At 44.8% G+C, this 13,062-nt stretch overlaps 1 protein-coding gene across 2 annotated transcripts in view; it reads right to left on the reverse strand.

The window, feature by feature from the left end:
* SF3B1 (splicing factor 3b subunit 1) overlaps positions 1-13,062 on the reverse strand; it is a 493,451-nt gene that overhangs the window by 412,100 nt on the left and 68,289 nt on the right. For both annotated transcript variants that reach the window (XM_069615730.1, XM_069615731.1), the window contains one exon: positions 12,163-12,345. In XM_069615730.1, coding sequence (XP_069471831.1) covers positions 12,163-12,345 — 183 coding nt within the window. The remainder of the gene's footprint in view (positions 1-12,162; positions 12,346-13,062) is intronic.

The following is a 13,062-nucleotide window of genomic DNA, read 5'->3' on the forward strand; positions in this document are numbered from 1 at the left end:
TGAATTCCAGGCTGAAATCACCTAGTAGTAGGAGCTGGGTGGAGTCGATGTTAATGAGGAGGCTAGAGAGGTCTTCCTCAAAGTTACCTAGAGGGCTTGGGGGTCTATACACAAGAAGAATGGTTAGTGTACTATTGTTGGAAATAGGTACTTTAGCTGAGAGTAGTTCACAAGAAGTCATTACTGGAGGTGGGGTGAGTCTTGCAGCTAGCGTAGTTTTAGCAATGATAGCCATGCCACCTCCTCTGGAGTTGGGCCGATCGACTGAGAATATTGTAGTTGTCTGGTATAGCAATCATATGTGCGGGACCTGCGGCATCGTGGAGCCAGGTTTCAGAGACGGCCAGGAAATCTAGCTTATCCGTAGCGAGTATGTCTGCGATTTCCATATTATGTGCTATGAGGGACCTTGCATTGATAAGGGCTCCTGATAGGGTGCGAGTTGTGATATTTTTTGGATAGGTCTAGGTTTGGGGTGTTTGGATCTCTTCAGGTTAAGATGAGGGTCGGTCTGTGTTTTGGGACATCTTACAGCAGTTGTGGCGATTAAGTTAGGGTTAGAAGCAGTCAGAGTGGATGTGGGGCCCGATGGTCTAGTTCTTTTATTTTTTAGGTCATAAAGTCGTGGAAACATAGCTCTAAGTCGCATGTTTCTGTCCTGCAAGTTACAAGGTGTAGAGTAGGTGTGGTTCATTGTGGAGGTAATGGTTAGAATAGTCCAAAGTAAGGAACAGAGTGTGTATCTAAGGTAAGTCTCGGAGATGCGCATGTTGGGAAGTAATAACAAGGGCACCTAAAGTTTGGCAATCCCGGTGGTCCGGTGGTAACTAAAATGCTAGCATGCTGTGGTGACTGAAATACATACATGCACAGCAGCGGGCACAAGAGATTGACATTCCCAGTGTTGACAAGAGATGCATAAATGCAATAGTGGCTAGAGTGCATGCAGGCACAGTGGATGGCACCCAAGTTTGAGAGTCCCAGTGGAGGATAGAAATGCGTACATACAGTAGTGACTGGAGTACATAAATGCCGTAATGACCAGAATGCTAGCGTGCACAGCGGGGCACCTAAATTTGACAGTCCCAGTAGTAACTGGAATGTGTATATGCAGCAGGAGGGGGAGACATTATCAAAAGCAGAGTAAATACTTCGTACAAATGTAGTTGACTTACATGGGCAGGGGCAATGTACTTTCAGTAAGCGCTCATGTTGCGCATGGAATTGCAGGGTACATAGTTCGTGCTGCTTGTTTCTCTGGTAGCGGGAGGCGTTAACCTCGTTCTACTGGGCCTAGGTTAGTTGAACAGAGGGGGTGGCTGCACCGTGTCTCCATGCACTAAACAGGCAAGGAAACGGGCCTTCTCAGATTGAGGACCGGCTTCCGCCTGCCGGTGGGGGTTGTCAGGTAAAAAACAAAGCGATGATAGGCAACCGGCGCACAGCCTCTTTTTCGTGCCGATTCAGAAGCTATTATCTCGCAGCTATCTTAGGTCGGGCGCACGGGGAAACAAAGGCTTCCAGATAATGCAGAGCTTCGCCTGCATGCGGGGAGTAACCGGGCTCGAATTACAGCTTGCCATAAAGATGCTGATGTTGGGGATCAGTGCGAGGGCATCTGCTTCGGTATGTGAGCTGGACGCTCCTCCTTCCTTGTGATAGTCTGTGTGCACGACGGTGCAGTGGCGTTGATCCTGATGTGATGTGCTGGGGAGGTGCTCCTGCCCACTCCCGGACTCCAGATGGACTCCGCTAGCTGGCTTTACATTCTCATACTATAATCTTTCAAGCTCCCCCACCTCCATTACATCATCAGTTGCAACCTGGGGAAGCCTAGACAAAAGCCAAGGAATCAACAGATTCCCTTTGAGACCCTAAATCCCATTAATGTATTCAAAAGCACTCAACCAATCCAAAATATCAAGTTTTGCATCAAACATACTCACTGTTTCTTTGGGCAGGCAAGGCCTCTTTGGACTGGAAGATCCAGAGGACTCTGGATAGAAACATTTTTTTCTTTTCAAGAGCATGTTGCATTTCTAGTTCCCAGAGTTTGATGTCCTGATGTTTGGCTTCAGCCTGTATTCTTTTGAATTCCAATTCAAGTCTCATTTTTTCAAGAGACACATACTCTGGACTCCGTGATGGACCTTGTGGGGTCCCAGTGGACAAAGGTTGAGGCAAAAGGGCAGGCTGAGGCATAGAGGGGTTCCTATCCTGGGACTCCTCTCCCTCCACTGACTCAATAGTGTTACTCTGAATTATCATTTTTCTTATTGCAATTGGTTTATTAAAACCTTTACAAATTCAGACTTAGATTTTGTAATACAAAAAAAGAAATGAGCATATTTAACACAATAAGATACAAAGTAATAAAATGACATAGTATATATAACCAATATAAAACCAAACCATCACTTCCTTAGATTACATATTAAAAAAAAGGATAAAATCGGAAGAAAAGAAAAACGTATATACCAAATATTAGAAACCAACATACATCATTAGACCATCTCAGAGTTAGGGCTTCTCAGTCAATCCCACTTATTTGGGGTCAGGTGATTGACCTCACAGTTTACATACATTCTAAAAGATACCTGCAAAAGGAGAACATAGTTAAAGCCTCCAATAGTAATAAAGCCAACAAGAGGAAAACAGAGGAAAAAAGAAATGCTATAAATCCTAGGCCCGGATAAGTTTGCAGCGAGGGTTCACCTTCAATCTAAACAATGTTAATGCCCTTGATGAATCATGATGGGGCTAAACCCTCATGTACACTTTTAATATTGAGACCGCGTTTCCAGACCATATCCATACTACACCCCAGATGATCGTCACTCAATGTGGCAAGAAATGTATTCCTTAGATCTTTCAAGAATTCATATTCCAGGACAAGATGTTTCATAGACTCTGGGCTTTTTCAACAAAACCTAGAGCCAATTTCATCTGGGAGTATTTGCTTCCTTCTAAGGAGAATATCCTTACTTGGCAAGATGTTCCATCTTGGTCTTAAGAGCAGCCCACGGTAGTACCGATTGGGAAATTGAAGAGCGGGAACCTCGGCGCTTATGCACATAGACGAGGTGACTCAATGTTCCATTTTATCCAGGATTTTTACCATCCTAGCAGGCCATAATTAAAGGCCACGCGTTCATTTAGGGGCGATCTTCCTATCAAAAAACATTGCTGGTGTTAACGAGAAACTACCAAATTTCTGATCAATTAAGGATCTGGGATTCGAAGAGCTTGGCCTTGTTTAAAAGAATCTCTATCCCAGTTTTAATTTCTTTATGGGACCCAAAATGAAATCCCAAATGCCCAAAACTCGTCAAGGTGTTCAGAGTAGTTCCTTCGATATGGCAGGAAGGGTCAATATTCTTCCGTCGTGCTTTCATGAATGCCAAGATTTTGGTTTTATTAGGGTTTATAATAAGACCATTTTTGAGAAAATGTCTAAAAGGCTATCCGGACCTACCCTTGTTTGATCAAAGATCAAGAAATTATCTGCGTATCCAAACCATACGATTTTAGATTGACCTACTTTGGCCACCATCAACCCTTCATTCATTCATTAAGCATTCCGCAACATCTGACATATATTGGTTGAAAAGCCAGGTGGCTAGCACACAACCCTGTCTAACCCCTTGGTATGACCGGACTCTGTGAAATCACCTTTCTGACATATCTGGATCCCACAGTTCTCATAGACCCCCTGGACAAGTTTCAAAAGACCCAACGGCAGTCCCCATGTTGCCAGTTTCTCCCTTAGTTTACTGCGTTCATGACATAAAATGCGGCCGACAGATCAATTGAGGCCATAAATGTACACCCCTTTACCCTCCTCCACGCATCATCCTGTATACATTTAAGGACAAGCCCAATGATGTTTGCAGCATGGCCTTTACGGAACCCAGTCTTATATTTACTAAGGGGATGAGACTGATTTGCCAATTTTTCCAAAAGCGAGTGTAATAGTGCCGAAAAAGATTGCACAATCGGCATCTATTAACTAAATTGGCCAGTAATTTTTCGGGACCGACCTACTTCCACACTTAAAGATTGGCACCACATGTGCTGTGTGCCACGATGGAGTTATACCTGTCCGGAAGATGACCCTAAATTCCAGGTACAGGAGATTTGCCCAGAGATTTTGGCCGTTGGGTCCCGCGCCACGCGAGCCTTTAGATTTTATTAGATCATTTATATTGCCAATCTAAAAAGTGGGTTCCAGTTGATCATTCTAGATTACCAGAATTGTCCTTCTCTCGCTCAGCCTGAGCACTTATTGGGGAACCAATCCTTTTAGCAAATAACTCAACGCATTCCAGCTCTGAAACAGGGTTTAACTGGGATACAACATGGTTAGGATCCTGTCCATTCACCAATGACCAAAAGGCACTAACCTGGGCATTGATCAAAAACGCCCAACATAACTTCAGCATCCTGTTGCAAGAACTGATTTTTTCATAGCTTTGCAGTAATTTCTAAATTTGATTTTCCTAATACTCATTTGTCGAGAGGCATCATCTAACCTAGGGCTCCAGATTCAACGTAGTTCCCTCCTCCTTGTTGGTTTAACCTGGGCTAACTCATGGTTATAGCAGTGTGCATGCCTTCTGGTTATTCTGCTTCTAGTTGTCCTTTAAGAAATATCTGAGGCCGTGGACCCAATGAGTCCCTGTAACTCATGAATATTGCAATGATTAATCTTCCAATCTAGAGTGGTTTTATTAAGGTTTTATTCAGGGTAGCCCATAGGTTCTGATTGAGGGCATCAATATTTTGCATTCCCTAACATGTTAGATGACATTTGAGGTTGGCATCTAAACTCTCTGGTGGTTACAGCCATATCAAAGAGTGCAGTCAAGATGGAATGGTCACTCCAGGAGTTTTGAGTGACAGTAAACAATGTATATTTATTCTTTAGTAAGTCATCGAGATAGATGTAATCCAAGAGGGAAGAACTATTCCCTTGATGCTACGTATGCCAAGATGTTTCAACGCAGTTAATATTCTAAGCCCCCCACCAAGGGTAGTAGACCCAGGGTCCCTAAACCCACATACCAGATTTTACCAGCCTTTCTTTTTAGTGGAATTCACTTTGGGCCAAGTCCATATCACAGAGCTCCCAGGGGGAGTTTTCAAAAGTCACAATCTGCATTCAAATCACCCACAACCAGGACTCGTCCATTCTGATGTTTCATCACCCAATCCTCAATTACTTGACACTGCTTTTCCACAAAGAAACCACTGCTGATATTCCCTTATGCCAGTAGATGTTCAATAACAGGATTTTAAGGGATCCATCACAGGAAGTGAGATCCACCCCCAAGGCCCCATAAGGTAGACCTTCAGTAATTATCACACTCGGACCAAGATTATTTTCTATAGCAATCAACAGCCCCCCTGAGGGCCTCCCCCACCGCTGCTTTTAGCATGCTGGTTAAAGATCCTATAGCCATCTAATATGGGAGTTATAGTCATCCATATTGCCTGTAAGCAAATACAGTTAGTCTCTTGTTAGGGAGAATTCTCATAAATATGCAAATTCCCTTCACCTTAGAGACCCCCAGCAACTTTGCTGGATTTTGAGGACTTGATTTTTTTACCTGGAAAGAGTGGGAGCCTTTTTCCCACTCATGTATTTTGATGTGCGTTTTACTCTTGTGTTCTTTGATTATAGAGTTTTAGAGAACTCCATAGGCATCATCTTTTCATGTGTGTTACACAGCACCCTCAGTGCACACAGGGATGCCTTTTAGACGTCCAAAAGGGTTAAATACCTTCTCTGGGATCAACTACTGTTTCTCAGAGAATGTAAAGTTATATTGACTTTAGTAATCTTTTTAAATTCAGACCCAGCACACACCATCTTCCTAAAGAATGATGGAGGGGTTACCTAGTATCCCGTGTCTAGAAACTCATGCAGCAGTCAAATGCAACCCTTTTCTATTGAAATGGCTGGTGGCAGTGGGTTTACAATGAACTACCATGATTTTTGCCGACCGCGAACACTGGTAGATAAAAATCGCGGAAGCCATGTTTTTCAAAATGGCGCTTTAAGCCCCTTTGTTTAAACAGGTCCCAGTCTTTTTTCGCCATTTCTTTTTGGAAAGGTCCTTTTAGGGCAGTGGTCTTCAAACCTCTTTGGCCAGGGCCCCCCGGAGCAAAATTTGGGCAGGGCGGGACCCCCTAAAAATGCCAAACGGACAGTATGTATATGTACCAAGCAAGAGGGGGTCGGGGGTTTCCCCCCCCCCCCGTGATTTCTTTTTTAAATAATGGGTTAAAATGTTGCATTGTAGAGCATAGTATTAAAAGAAAATTGGTAATAAGCCAAACAGTTTGCAATTGATTCTGGGGGGCCTAGGGGGCAGGCATGACATTTTTTACTGGACATCTATAATAGATATCCAGTAAAAAAAATACTATCCCTGTCCCTTGGGCTCCACTGGGCCTACCACAATCAACATGATTATGTGTGTATGCAAGGCATTGGGGTGCCAAGGGGGAAAGCATGGTATTTTTGACTGGACATCTATGATAGAAATTCAGTAATAAAATACCATCCCTGTTCCCTGGGATCCACAGCACCTCAGAAGGAGAGCTGATTTTGGCATGTGGGTAGGGGATTGTGCAACAAAGGCATTTAGAAATTTCTAAAATGCCTTTGTTGTACAACCCTCCTTCCCCCTCTATCCACCACTTGCCAAAATCAGCTCAACACACACACACACCCCCCCACACCCCCCCAAAATCACTATCATTCACATAAGCATCCATACCCTACACTCATAACACAAGCATACACATTTACATTTTTTAAAATATGAACATAAAACGTACCTTCTGCAGAGGCCTGCGCGTGGGTGGCGAAACGCCCCACTCCAGGCTGCTCCGTCCGTATGTGAGAGGAGGCGCAGGAGCTCCGCCTCGCACATACAGACATGCAGTGCCACAGCCAGCATTTCCAATGAGCTATGCAATGCTGGTGAAGCAAAACGCCCCAGCCTTGCATGGCTCAGTGAGCATGTGCGGGTGGGGCACTGAACTGTCTAAGGGAAATATTGTTTCCCTTTGACAGTTCATCCAGCCCAGGATCACTCCCTCAGCCAAAAAAAAGCAGCTGAGGGAGTGCTCATTGTTTCACTGGGCTGGCTTCTTAGCTCCTCCATAATGGGTGAGGGGGCCACTGAGTGGGTGCCCCCTCGCCATTATGGATGAACCACCAGGCTCAGACTGGCCTATAGGGCAATGCATGCATCAAAAATGCAAAACGCTAGTGTGGGCCATTTAAAATGGGCCACCTTTTTGGCCAATGTGGGCCAGTTTTATGAGTTACTTCACTATGCAGTTAGATTTTGACCATTGAGCAGTTAGTAATTTTCACCACTGTTGCTAAATATTCTTTAAACACAAAGCACCCCCCTGGGTACTATTGAAACAGTCTGACTAAAGGAATGGATATCCATTTACAACTGCAGGCCACTTTTTCATTGGTGTCTGAGGCAGTTTCATGCTTCTGCCCGACCATGTGAGCTGCCCCTGCCATTTCTTCCAATCTAAAAAAATAAATAAAAAAGCTGCATTTGTTTTTTGATTTCATGCTGGCCTCACGGCTCCCCAGGGATGCGCCCCACAGTTTGAATATCGCTGTTCTAGGGTTTGTCTCTGCGTGCCAAACCAGGTTTGGTCGCTTTGCTTCTATGCCTTTGGCAGGCTTCAGGACTGAAGACCGCCTCTGGCGTCTGAGGGTCTGGGGTGGGCAGGAAGTGAGGGAGGTGCCCCAAATTCCCTGCGCTTAGTCTCCTAGGAGACCCAAACGCACTCTCTGGCGTGATTGGATGGCTGACTGTCCAGCAAGGGCAGCCCCCAGGCTGGGTGAGTGGCAGCTAGGCTGGCATGAAAGCGAGAAAACGAGTCTTTTGGACTGGAAAGCAGAGTCGACCACTGGAACGAAAGAACTGAAGAGCTGGAAGAGGATGGCTGCTGCAACTCTTGGACCGTTGGTTTGCCCGGTGAAGCGCTGCTGCAGGTCCGAATTGCCAAGTTCATCTCGACAGAAGCCCCTTCAAGGACAACTTCTTCCTTTGAGTTGGTGGGACCAATCAATGAGTAAGCCACCTGGATACTATTCTCAAAGCTGGTTAGGATTAACCAGGGAGAGGGATACCAGCTTGTGTGCTTGACAATCCCGTACAGTGCAGGAGTCCCCCGACATCCTCCCTCTTGTCCCCACGACTGAGGCTCAGAAACAGTGAGATCTGCAGGAACTGCCAGGAACCAAAGCTGCATCTTGTTCTTCATATTCAGGTACTGTGCCAACCCGATTGAGAGAACTTCTCTCGCTGTGAAAGTTTGTGGAACTTTCCCAACTTGCAGGCCTAATCAGCTTGTGACCCAATATATGATTCTTTTTCGTAAACTACTTCTGAGAACATTGGCAAAGACTTTACCGTTTACTTCAAGAACTGCTCTTTCTTATCCAAGACACTAGTCCATTGACTTTGGCCTAGGCCTATTGAGCTGAATCAAGTCCTCTAGTGAACTAAAACTATTTGCACTGCCTAAGAACGCATTTGTGATCCATTCTGCGAACTTGTGCCTTTTTAGTCCCATTGAAAGTAACTGAAATGCTATTTTGCTCCTATTTCAGGGGAGCCTAACTTGCTCAGCAACTTATTGGTTTGGTATTGAAGTGTGTTTGTGTATAATATTAAGTTGCCTGCTTCTATTGAATGTTTTCTAAATTGAGTGTGTAATCAATTAATAAGTGTTTTACCAAGAAACCTTGAGTGTAAGTGTCAACTTGAACCACTGTGATTGTAAGACCTGTGTGTAACATCCTTTTCCTGCTCACGTTCCCTCTTGAGACAAGCCTGGCTGCTCACTACCACAAAACTGTGTAGTACAGACTTCTACCAAAAGTTGGTTTTGCTTACACCTGTAGTCTTAATTGTATGTGGTGGTCCCAGAGGGTACTGCATGCGATTCTGCCTAACACTCCCCTTGGGTTGGTGGGACCAATCAGCCCCAAGACAAACTCGACTAGAACCCCTCTCTCTGCTGGCTGTACTTCCATTGCTGCTGCAGGAACCGAGTGCCAGGGGACAGGAACAACAGAATTTTGTTTTTATGTCGGACCCGAGCTCCAGGAAGATCCTCCAGACTCCCTCGAAGCAGGACTAACCAAGCCTGAGCCACCTCAACAGAGTGCTGGACCCCAGAAGCAAGGAAAGTGCACAAGGTGTCCAAGAACCGCAGTAGTGCTGTTCGCGAGAAGCTGAAACAGTGAAGTGCTGCTGATCTGAACTTTGCCCATTGCTGCTGCCGACCTTCGAACCGTAGTGCAGGAGTCCCCAGACGTCCTCCCTCTTGTCCCCACGACTGAGGCCCAGGAAGAAAAGGATATGCCAGACTACAACAGGAACAGATGCCAGCTGGATCACTTCTTCAGACCTAAGGTATTGTGAACTAAGGGGTACTTGCCTCTTGTTGTGTAGCTTGCTTGCTCTCAGTTGAGACTTGCATTTGCTACCTGTTGCAGAGTTCCTTGGAGCTTTGCCCTTCCCAAGCCTCCCAGCTTGTAACCCAACAGTGAATTCTTTTGCAACAAAACTAACATTGTGCAAGACTTTTTACTTACCTTCAAGAAGTGCCTCAGCTCCCCTAGACTCTGCCCTATTGACGCTGGCTGTCCTGGCTCCCTGAAGACCAACCTCTGACTGTCTGACTGCGTTTAACTATCCATCCAAAAAGTCATGCATACCTTACTTGTATAGCTGGGAAATGGTTGATCTACATTGCATTGTGCGGAGGTGGCAGGCACCTGTGCTTACCCATTTGAGAAACTTGTTAACCATCTGTTCCTTCCCTAATCTTTTCCTTTTTGCCACAACTTCAGTATTACCATTTAAGTGTGAAAAGTGATATATTAATGTCCACAGTGTCCTAGCTATTGAAGTCACCCGAGGGTGTAGGAACATCTGTGTGCCATCCCAAAAGGGTATCTTACTTATTGAACTGAAGGAGTGTATTTTGAAGTGTATTTTTATTGTTGCCAATTGCTCCCTTCTAAAGAAGGCTTATTTTAAAACTTACATTAATAAATAATTATTAAATCAAGAAACCTTGAGTATAAGTGTTATTTGAATACTTGCCACTGTGAAACGCTTTGTTGCACCCCTACAGCTCACACTGACCCCTCTTGAGGTATGTCGGACTGCTCAGTCACACAACGTGTGTAGTACAGGCCTATACCAAAGGTCGGGTTACCTATTACCAAGAGGACAAGGCTGATGTAGTCTCCCACAGGGTTACTACATACAATCTTGCCTAACACTCCAGAAATTAAAAAGTGATAAGTCCATCAAAAGAGCTGGGGTCTCTAAAGGTTGAAGGGAATTAGCACAGAAATGAAAATTCTCCCAACACAGGCTTCTTGGTCTTGGCAGCTGAAGAAAAGAACTTGCAATGATCTGATGGATGCTCTCGAGTAGTTGGACGCCCAGCAGAATATCTTCACAGCACTGGCTCATTGGCGCCTTTAAGGCTTGGGAAGGAAGGGCGCGGAGGGTTGAGGACGATTGTCATGCGCTAGACTTTGCTCTGGTTGTAGGTCCTCGTCTAGGCTGAAAGGGCTTTTTGGAGCCGGATTCAGTCTCTGGAGTTCCAGGACGATACCGGCCGTGGAGTTTGCATATGTTGCAGGGAGGGTGCAAAATGCAGTACGCCTTCGGACTGGTTAGTCCCACATGTCCAAAGGGAGGAAGTAATCTGCTTCAGGGCTTCCCTGTCACTCAGAAGTTGATGTTGGGACAGCAACGGTTACGCAAGACAATTCTGGACGTCGCTGGCTGCGGATGTCCTCCTTTCGGATCTTCACTTTCAGTGGTCGACTCAGTTTCTGCACCAGGAGCCTCGTCTTTTATGCAGGAAAACTGGCTGAGCCCACATATCACCCGACATTCATTCAAACTTGGGGGTTGGCTGTCCAATGGGCCCAGCCCGCCTCCCAGAACAAACTGGTTCCAGGCAGGCACACTGACTGAGAAAGACCAGGGTGGAGGTCACCTCCCCCACTTACTGTCCTTTCACTCAGAGCCTTGGCTGGCTTTCCAGGGCAAGCCTGTCAAAGACAAAAAGCCCCAACAAAACCTCCCCCACCTAGGCAGATAAAAAAAGGATAAATAAGAACAAGTCATTACGAACAGGGCTTAGAAATGTGCAGCCACAATGTTAGGCTAATGGTGACCCCAGTGTGTCCATTGACACAGCTGGAAAGGCAGCCTTGGACAAAAGTCCATAAAAAGGTGTGCAAAAATGTAGACTGCCACCAGCCTGTCAAAAGAACTAACAGTAGCTGAAAGTTTCTGTAACAGTGAGAAAAGGGAGACAATGTTTCCACTCAGTACTCCATACAAAAGGTGAGGTGACAGGAGAAACAAAAGGGAAAGCATAACTGCATTAAAAAGTACACAAAAGGGTTACCAAGGTTACAGTAAAACAATGAGTGATTGTGGAAAAAGGTTCCCACACTCAGGAGTCAGTCCAAAAATCCAATAGTGCAGCAAAATGCTGAAAGTGGGGAGAATTTCACTCAAGAAGGAAAATGTACCCATCACTCATGCTGTGTATAATACTGAAAACCTGCCCACTGAACTGGAGCAGTGATTTGACCCACCTCTGCCCTGCTAGCTTATATTACAAAAATGACAAGCTACAATAAACTGGACCATTTGCTGCTTAGTTTGTGCACTAGTGTTTAAAGTATCACAAAAGTGGTCTATAAAGCGAGGGAAAGAAAATTACAACCATGCTACATGGGGCCGAGGTGAAGTCTGGCCGATCGGTCAGGAGGGACGAGAGGGGAAGGGAGAAATGAGGGGTGGGGGGGTTCCAGGTTGTGGGGGCTAAAACAAGGGGTGTCAGAAAGGGAGCATGGGCACATTGGGGTGGGAGGGTGGATGAAGAGATTCAGCTTTTCTGCTCTGTTGCTTTATCAATTGTGAACCGGACGTTGGACAAAATCTAAAAAAGTTTGGTAGAAAAAAACTGTATAGCATAGCAAAACCAAAGATTTTAGTGGTTTGAAACTAGTGCGACAGATGGCATGTATTATTTTACATACAATTCTTAGGTACGCAAAGGATTAAATACAACGACCTCAGCTTGATCCCAGCTGGACATTTTCTTTGGTGTGGAGCCTGGCGTTCCAGGAGTTTGATCGGCTGTTTGATCCCAGCGACGTTTACGTTTTGAAGGAGGCTGGGATGCTGCTGTTCCATTGACAACTTTCAGATCTCCAGTTTTTACTTTTTCTGCCAATTGTTGTTTAATTTCCCTCTAAAAGACAAATAAGATTATGAATTCACTTAAACCTTGAATACAATGCGTTATGGTTGTCCAAGGATGGCAATGTTAGCACATTCTCATCATACTCTCCATGAACACTTAACGGAAATAGTATATTCAAACTCAAATAATTTGAAACACAATAAAATATTTGAGGTGAAGTAAAATACAAAAGTACTAGCTGGGCAAGCTTCCAAAACCACCAACCATTCAATTCCAAACTTAGATAAGAGTTTGCAGCTTGATTGATTTTAACATAAAACATTGTGGTCAACCAACAGTATGTAATGAAAATTAGGGCAATCCCTTTCAGGTAGAGGCTTTAGTCCAGCAGAATACTGCGTACTAATATACCATCAATGACCAATACAAAAAGAAGGGATTAGGGCACCAAAAACCATGTAGAACAACTTTTGGTTCTCAATTAGTAACAAGACACCTGCCAGCCAGAACAATCACTATGTGCAATATGCACAAGCATGCCATCCAACAAAGGCCCAGAGGTATCAGAAATGACATGCATTAGTCACCGTAAAAGCATTTCTGATAAATCTGCTTAGATTCACATGCTGTGCATATAGTCCGACATCTAGTGGTAATCACTGAGTATTGCATCTTTCTTTCAAAGATCAAAATGGGATGTAGACATGGGCTTGACTAACACTATCCCCAACGTGACGTGCAGTGTACCCAAAATCCCTCAACGCG

Source organism: Ambystoma mexicanum, chromosome 9 (genome assembly GCF_040938575.1).
Source record: "Ambystoma mexicanum isolate Mex_15411 chromosome 9, UKY_AmexF1_1, whole genome shotgun sequence".
NCBI lineage: Eukaryota > Metazoa > Chordata > Amphibia > Caudata > Ambystomatidae > Ambystoma > Ambystoma mexicanum.